Source organism: Impatiens glandulifera, chromosome 3 (genome assembly GCF_907164915.1).
Source record: "Impatiens glandulifera chromosome 3, dImpGla2.1, whole genome shotgun sequence".
In the NCBI taxonomy this organism is placed as follows: Eukaryota; Viridiplantae; Streptophyta; class Magnoliopsida; order Ericales; family Balsaminaceae; genus Impatiens; species Impatiens glandulifera.
The window spans coordinates 63,995,284-64,004,331 of record NC_061864.1 but is presented as its reverse complement, the minus strand read 5'-3'; the positions used below and the strand labels follow the sequence as shown (position 1 = coordinate 64,004,331).

General features: G+C 29.7%; 1 protein-coding gene across 1 annotated transcript; it reads left to right on the top strand.

The window, feature by feature from the left end:
• Positions 1-3,348: 3,348 nt before the first annotated feature.
• LOC124930869 (mechanosensitive ion channel protein 5-like) lies at positions 3,349-7,624 on the top strand. Its single transcript, XM_047471236.1, has 5 exons — positions 3,349-4,832; positions 4,917-5,040; positions 6,091-6,384; positions 6,464-6,666; positions 7,222-7,624. Exons 1-5 carry the CDS (start codon positions 3,544-3,546, stop codon positions 7,511-7,513), a joined length of 2,202 nt encoding a protein of 733 aa, XP_047327192.1. The 5' UTR covers positions 3,349-3,543; the 3' UTR covers positions 7,514-7,624.
• Positions 7,625-9,048: the final 1,424 nt, after the last annotated feature.

Genomic DNA, 9,048 nt, shown 5'->3' with positions numbered 1-9,048 from the left:
GTTTTCTGTTCTTGGGCTAATCCTCAATAACAATAACTTAAAAAGTTTCCCAACATATTTCTAATGATGTTGGGCAACTATTTAGATAATGTTAATCCACCCCGATCATGTTTGATCAAAATCAAAAAAATTCAAAATAAATAAAATATTTTGAGTTCTTAAATTGGTCCAAATGAACAACCAATGTTCATGTTTTAGTATTAATCAAGTATATGAAGTATAAGTAAGTTATTGAAAACTCATTTTACTTCAAAACAACTTTAAAACCAAAAACCTCATTTTTGGCATAAACTGTTTTGAACATGATCATTATTCATGTCGAATGATACCTTGGGATGATGATTTTAATGTTCTTGAAAGCTTTGTAATTAAAGCTACCAAAACTCTTGGATTAAAGGATCCAAGCCTCTATCAAAATTGCAAAACTTTCAATTTTATGTTCTTGATGTCCGAGAGATCCGACCGAGAATTTCGGTCAAGACCGAGAAGTTTGACCGATAAATTCTAGTTAGGATCAAGAGATTCGACCGATGCTTTTGAGCCAGGACTGAGAGATCCGACCGATGTTCTTCATCTAGGACCGAGATTTCCGATCAATGATTTTTTACATCCGACCGAGAAGTTAGACCTAGGACCGAGGAGTCTCGCATCCGACCGAGAACTCCCGAACCCAGGACCGATGACTTCCACTTAGGACCGAGAAGTCAAACCTAAGACCGAGAAGTCAGACCTAGGACCAAGGAGTCTCGCACCCGACCGAGAACTCCTGAACCCAGGACCCAAAGGTCTCTAAGAATTATGGCACCCGATTGAGAATTTTAGACAAGGATCGAGAGACCTTAGCACTCCGACCAAGAGGCCTTAACACCCTGATTGAGGATCCTGAACCTAGACTGAGGGGTCCTTGACCAAGACCGAGAGCTTTTTAGCCCCGATCGATAAAACAAACCCAAGACCTAGGACACTAGTCCTAAGGCATGATTTTGGAATCCCAAACCATTTTCTAAAAATCCCGAAAAATTAGAAAATAATTTAAAAATATTTTTGGAATATTTCCAAAAAAAATATTTTGACAAAGGTGTGTTTAGGATTTAGTTTTTAACCTTAATGCATTTTAAAGTAATGTTTTTTTTAGGTATTTTCCTCCATAGTCATCATCAGCAACGTGTACTTATAATTATTTAAATACGTACAAATCTACGTATGTCTAGGATCTGAAGAATAATCAGTTAAAACAAAACCTTATACAACCGATTTTCAAAAGCCAAATTTATAAATATAGACCGTTTTTAAAACGAGTATGGAGGATGAAACGCAAAATTATTTTTCCCAAGTATCAACCAGAACTTAAAATACTCTAATTAAAATATATTTTACACCTATGTCAATTTATTGATTTTCAAATATTAATTGACGACTATATTTTCAAATAAATTATTTTTTAAATTAATTTAAATGAAAGATTTTTAGAAAATTAAATTGTAATTTAATCACTATAAATTTAAAAATTATTTATTTTTTTTTCTAAATTAATTATTTTTAAAATTAATTTTAAAAGCAGAATTATTTAAAATCTTTTAAAATAATATTTTATTTTAAAAATAACGAATTAATTCTAAAATTTCAAACTTCGAACTTTATGTAGGACCAGAGTTTACGGCATTAAATGTACCATTGACATCCTAAACATGATCAAACCAACTCCATATTTATTTTTATTTAATTAACCAATTTAGAAGTTCAATAATTTATCCATAATTTTCAACATGTTATTATTATCTATCATAAAAAACACTATTCAACTTTTTGAAATGAACTTTATTAAAAAAAAAAAAAAAGTATATATTCAAATAAAGTGAATTCAAGAAGAATACTATCTCAAGTATTTGAAATTTATATTCGTGAATGTTGTGATTTCATAGAATCATAATTGTGCATAATAACGTAAATTGATAATAAGCCTTGTGTGCTAACAAGTTTAATTTAGATAAAATTTTAAACGTGTTATTTTTTTAATATAAATAATTTGATTTTATATTAAAAAATTAAATATATTTATAAATTAAAAAAATATATTATATTTATAAATTAAAAAATATATTATATTTATAAATTAAAAAAAATATATTATTTATTTAAGTGAATTAATATACTTAATTTTATAAATATAACTTATTTATAATATCATTTATTTATTATTATTTAATTAATTCTATATTTAATTTTTTTTAAATTATTTATTATATATAAATAATAATAATAATATATAATTAATATTTATTAAAATTAAATTTTTAATATATGAAGTAAAACTAAAATCTACAAAATATTAAGTAAATTATGGATTTCCTGCCTTAGAATCATTGTCATAGGTCTGCAATATTTTCAAATAAAAAAAAAATTGGCTGAATAAGTTATTAATTTAGATAACCTATAACTAAAAAATTCTTCTAATTGGACAAGTGTCTCGTCTAAAATATATTATATTCTCTAAACTAAACAAGTGTCCAGACTCACATGATCTCTACAATTGGACGGTGGTTCTATATTAATATCTCCTACCACTACCAATACTTTATTCTCACCAATTATAAACGAGGCAAATGATATTTGTATCTAAGTTTTAATTTAGCAAATCTCACTCGCTTTATAAAATTATTAATATATTTATTTATTATATTTATATTTTATAAGAATTTTAAGTTTATTTTTTTATAATAATATAAATTTTCAAATATATTATTATATATATATATATATATCATATTAAAAAAATCTGTTTATATAATTAAAAAAAAAATTATAATATATACGATGTCTCATTATTTTTTTAAAAATTAAACGGGGCGAAATAGTAGTAAAAATAGTAAACGAGACGAAAATAATAAATGTCTTTACCGTCTCCCGATCTGACTCATTGTCATCCACACTTACAATTTGCTCTCTACAATTCGCACTCTCCCGAATTGTTCCCTTGCCATCCTTACTTTCCACACTTACAATTTGCACTCTCCGATTTGTTCCCTTGCCATCCTTACTTTCTGTCTCCTTGTCAATCTATCTTGTTCACATCTCTACTTACAATTTGCTCTATAAATTTAAAAAATCATTTTGGTAGATGAATAAGTTATTAATTTCAGATAACATATAATTAAAAAAATATTTAAATTTGATAAATGTCTAATACTTACTAGACAAAGAACTTATAAAAGTATATTACATTCTCTAAACATAACAAGTGTCCATTTACAAAATCAGAGAATCTTATGAAATTATCTGATGAAAAAGAAAACCAACCGGATCTCGACAATTGTACGCTTCTGATATTCATATCTCCGACCATGGCGGTTCGATGTTTCTTAATCATCATCGTCTCCTTCACTCCTTCCTCGTTCATTATCATTATTATAATCAAAACCCTCCAAAACCCATCATTTTTTACTCTTTTTCCTGCTGAGTCATGGATCCATCTCCTCGAATCCCTAACATTTTCATCTCTATACATTACAATCCACTAGGAATGGAAATCACCCATCAGTTACAATGTCGATTAACGAACGGAAAGATCCCAGTTACAGTTTCTCTACCGCCAATGCTTTAAGGGTTTTGAACGAATTTGAATCTGGAATAGCCGCCTCCCCTCCTCCGTCGAGTGGATCAGGCGGTCGATGTCCAAGGAATGTAGACAGTCCGACTTATGGACAGTTAACGCCGAGGGAAACAAGGGTTTCGTTTAACGAGAATGGACGGACAACTATACGCGAAGAAGTTGGAGATGCAGTTATGGAACAACGGAAGTCGAGAGTCTTGTTCAGGGCAAAGACGAAGTCGAAGTCGAGGTTGTTGGATGATCCGCCGGAGGATCAGAGATCACAGAAACAAAGGGTTGATGAAGATGATCCATTTCTAGATGATGATTTCCCGGAGGAGTATTACAAGAAGATGAAGTTTAGCAAATGGTCTATTTTTCAAACTGTGAGTTTCATTATAGTCATAGCAGCTTTATCTTGTACATTAGCAATCAGGATGTTAAGAAACAGAACATTATTCGAACTCCATCTATGGAAATGGGAAATAATGGTTTTAGTTTTGATAAGTGGGAGATTAGTTTCTGGTTGGGTAATTCGAATAATTGTCTTCTTCATTGAACGAAATTTCATATGGAGAAAAAGGGTTTTGTATTTTGTATATGGAATCAGGAATGCTGTTCAGAACTGTATATGGTTGGGTCTGGTTTTGATTTCATGGCAATGTATTTTCAATAAGAAAGTTGAGAGGATAACTAATGGTGAAGTGTTACCTTATGTTACTAGAATCTTGATTTGTCTTTTGGTGGGTACATTGATATGGTTACTAAAAACTCTTCTAGTGAAGGTTCTGGCTTCGTCCTTTCATGTCAGTCGATTTTTCGATCGAATTCATGACTCTTTGTTCAACCAGTATGTTATCGAGACACTTTCCGGGCCTCCATTGATTAAACTTCGCCAAGAGAATGAAGAATGTGATCGATTGATGTCTGAGGTTCGGAAGCTACAAGATGCAGGGGCTGATGTTCCTGCTGATCTGATCAAGGCTAATGTTTTTCAGACGAAAAGAGAAGATGGAGTTACGGTTGATCATCTGCAGAGGCTGAATCAGATGAATGTCTCTGCTTGGAATATGAAGAGGTTGATGAGTATGGTGAAGAAAGGTGTTCTTTCAACCATGGATGAAACTATACAAGATTCTCTTGACCATGATAATGGATCTGGTGTACTTCACATTACTAGTGAATGTCAAGCAAAAGCTGCAGCAAAGAAGATATTTTTCAATGTGGCTATGGTAAGATCTAGGTAAGCGAAAAATCGTATTCCTTGGTATCATTTTACATGTTATGTTCTTGTTCATGAGTTTTGATATTGTGTTGTTTCTTTTAGGTTCATCTATTTGGAGGACCTTATGAGATTTATGAGGGAAGAGGAGGCTATGAAGACTATGAAGCTTATTGAAGGGTCAAATGAGAGCAAAGGAATAAGCAAAAGTACTCTCAAGAATTGGGTGGTAATATTTATTTTCTTATATAAAAATCAATTCAATATCTATCAAATTTTAGTTTTAGATACAAAATCTAAATATATATTTGTATAAAAAGTTTGAGTTACTTGAATAATCCAAAAAAATCAAATCACACCGGTTTTACCGGTTTTTAAATAACTAGGTCCTCACACCACAATGCACAACCCGTTTCGTTAAAATAAACGGATCGGGTTGTTAATTTGCGGGTTGACCTGTGCATAAAACTTGAAACGTTATATTTAAAAACTAAGATGAAATTTTGAATTATATTATTATATAAATATTATTATTACTTTAAATGATTTAATAAAAAAATATTAAATATTAATTTTGTGTCCGGTTGAAACATTAATATATATTAATGAGATTATGATATTATTATTATTATTATTTTATTTTTATTTTTTTATATATGAATATGTTGATTATGATGACTAGTACAACTTTATATATTAAACACACAATTATTTAATATATAAGATTATCCTATATTTGAGATATTTTAGTTTTAAGATTATAAAAGAGGTTAATGAATCATATTTATGTAAACTTTTATGAGTTAAACTCTTTTTATAAATTATTTAGTTTAGGATTTTACAAACATAAATCTGTTTCTTATTTACAAATTAGAAAAAAAGTTATTACATTTATATAATTAATTGATGTAATTGAATTTATAACTGTTATTATTATTTTTAATTAATTTTATACTTAATTATATATATATAATAATAATTTATAATTAATATTATTTGAATGTAAACTTTTTTTTTAAGTCAACGCAATATGATAGTTGAGTTTAAACTTAACAATAAGACCAATACAGCAATACTCTTACTATTTAAAACATAATTTCGATTTTTAAATTTACATGTGAAAAAGATTTTGAGTAAACTCTCGATTTTGGTTACTTAATACAGAACAAGTTTTGATCGTAGCCAAATAGAGACCTAGGCTCAAAGAATAATTTTTTGATGTGTATATCATCTTAGGTCAAACAAGATCTCATCTAAATCAACTTCTTCACAATCTCAGGTTAATTCTTTTAGAGAACGTCGAGCCCTTGCATTGTCCCTAAACGACACGAAAACAGCTGTGAACAAACTCCACCGGATGCTGGACGTAGTTATAGTAGTTATCATGTTGGTCATATGGCTTCTTATTCTCAAACTAGCAACTACACAATTCTTCATCTTTTTAGGCTCCCAACTTCTATTAGTTGCCTTCATGTTTGGTAACACTTTGAAAACAACATTCGAGGCCATCATATTCTTGTTTGTCATGCACCCGTTTGATGTCGGGGATCGTTGTGAAATTGATCAAGTACAGGTAACAAACAATATCTAACTTGTGTGTTTTCTTTATTTTGTTTTCATTTTTACTTTCTTATAAATTTATTCTTTTGTAGATGGTTGTGGAAGAGATGAATATATTGACTACAGTTTTCTTAAGGTATGATAACCAAAAGATCACATACCCTAATAGTGTTCTTGCTACCAAACCCATCAGCAATTATTATCGTAGTCCAGATATGGGAGATGCAATTGACTTTTGCATTCATGTTGCCACTCCTTTCGAAAAGATCACACTCATGAAAGAAAAAATAACCAGGTAAATATGATTCCTCCTTTCTTGCACACTTTGGCTTTATTTGTATCTCCATCCCCATTTTACTCTTGATACATATCTAGATAAGTTTAGGTAGACACTAATTCGAAAGAGAATCGATTTCTAATGTATCTTAGTGAGTCACAACTTAAATTCATACCAAGCATATTTGAATCTATATTCCAAATAGAGATTTCAAAATTAGAAACTTATTTGAGGTAACCCACTAGATTAACTAGTAGAAAGAGTCTTGCCTAAGAGAGGAAAAGACAGATTCGATTCCCACTAAAAACGCATTAAGTTAAAGTAGGGTGATATAATGATATATGTCGGGATTGTGTTAGTTTTCTCTCATATATGTTTCAAAAAGAATCTCGTGAGTGTTTTTTATTTTATTTTATATATGAATGAGTTTTGAGCATGATCAAAGTATTAATGTAGATGAAATATTGTTGTTTGTTAACATTTATTGATGAATCCAATTTCAGCTCGAACTCTCAACAGGTTTTTTTGAAACAGGTCAATTATTAATAACTACTACATTGTTTTATATTGCAGATATGTTGATAACAAGAGCGAGCATTGGTGTCCATCCCCGATGATAGTTTTGAGAGACGTGGAAGATATGAACAGGCTTAAAGTATCGGTTTGGCTATCGCATCGAATAAATTTTCAAGATATGGGCGAGAGATGGGCTAGGAGAGCTCTTTTAGTGGAGGAAATGATCAAAGTTTTTAGAGATCTTCAAATTGAATATCGCATGCTTCCTCTTGATGTCAATGTTCGAAATTTGCCTCCTTTAACCTCAACTAGACTTCCCTCGAATTGGTCGACATTAAACCAATCATAAACCATTGATCGGAGAGTAACTTTTTTTTGTTGTTGATTATCGTTTTCACTAATTTAAATGTTGCTATCACGTTATCCTTGTAAATATTATTCCTTGAGGATCTTTTTCGATACTTAGATTATCTTTATCAACAGTTCAAAAAATCGAGGAAACACTTTTGTTATTGCCTCACCTAGTAATCTCGATTTGTAAGTTTTATAGTATTTTATGATTTATAATTGATATTCTAAATCTCTAAGTATTGATCAATTAAGTACATGAGCAGTCACAGTTTGCATAAAATCGGTAAATTAAATTTTAAACAATTAGTATGTAATTAACTTCGTAAATAACCTAATGCCTGTTAATCCTATTGATATATAAGAGTAAATTTGTCAAATAAATTTTAAAATCATGATATCATAATAAAATCAATTTCACAACCAAATATAGATTAGTTTAACAAATCAAACAGGCCCTATAATTTTTGTTTTGTTTTTGGAATTTTTATTATTATATTTCATCGTTTTCTTACTATTCTTTATCATTTTTAATATAAATAAATTATTTTAAAAAATGTACTTAGATTTTAGCTGCATGAGGAAATCTACGAGTGTTGCAAATATTCCAAAATAAGAATGTTCATAATAAAAACAAGTCCATAAATATATAGTTCCAACCTAAGAAATTGAAAGTAAAATATCGTTGACATCGATTCACTTTTGCTATAAAAAGAAAAGTCGCAACAAGTACGATATTATGTCAAAAGAACGACGATACCATAAAAAAAATCGACATTTCAGAAAAAATAAAGTGAGGTTGATGGACCATTGACATTGTGAGGACGAATTCAAAAGTTCGAGTTGGGATTAACTTAACAAAATTAGGATAAGCTTAAAAAATAACATTAAATTATGAATAAAACGAGTGTATAAACATAGGTTTTGCCCTTTTCTATTCAAAATAGTGAATTAAATTGAAAAAATTAAGGGTTATTTCATATTTCATTCGTAAAAAAGTTAAAATTTCGGAATTCGGCTTCAGCACATTCTAACTCTAATATAGATCCGCCCTATAACTATTTCTTAAGTGAATAATTTGATAAAAAAAAAAACATATACTATAAACATTCATATTTCAGATCCCCAATTTGTTTGTTTTAATTTCTTTATCAATATGAGTATTATTAGCCTCCATTAATGATACACTAAAAAACCTGAATTTTCAATCTCCCTTTCATCTACCAGAGTTATGAGTCTCCACTTAAATATATTGTCTATTAAGAATGTTTGATTTGAAGTGTTAAAAATCATAAACCCTTCAACGAGACATTTTTTTTTTAGATTTTGAAAATTTATAGTGGAGAATATTTTCCGTGAAGATTAGATTTGAAAAATTATTGAAAATTTTCAATTTGTGTCGATGAGGTTTCAGTGGTCCGATGCAATCCCGGTCGGACTCGACATGACTCTGGCTGAGTTGATGATGGACTCGACATGACTCGGTTGAAACATCGAAGAAGGAAAGGTTTGTGGGCTACAGGGTTTGGGCTCCGC

Bases quoted from the DNA above. Each gene is read 5' to 3' on its own strand.
- LOC124930869 (XM_047471236.1), top strand. From the start codon at position 3,544: ATGTCGATTAACGAACGGAAAGATCCCAGTTACAGTTTCTCTACCGCC. The intron at 4,833-4,916 runs GTAAGCGAAAAA...TGTTTCTTTTAG, and splicing joins GTGGCTATGGTAAGATCTAG to GTTCATCTATTTGGAGGACC. The intron at 5,041-6,090 runs GTAATATTTATT...TCACAATCTCAG, and splicing joins GTACTCTCAAGAATTGGGTG to GTTAATTCTTTTAGAGAACG.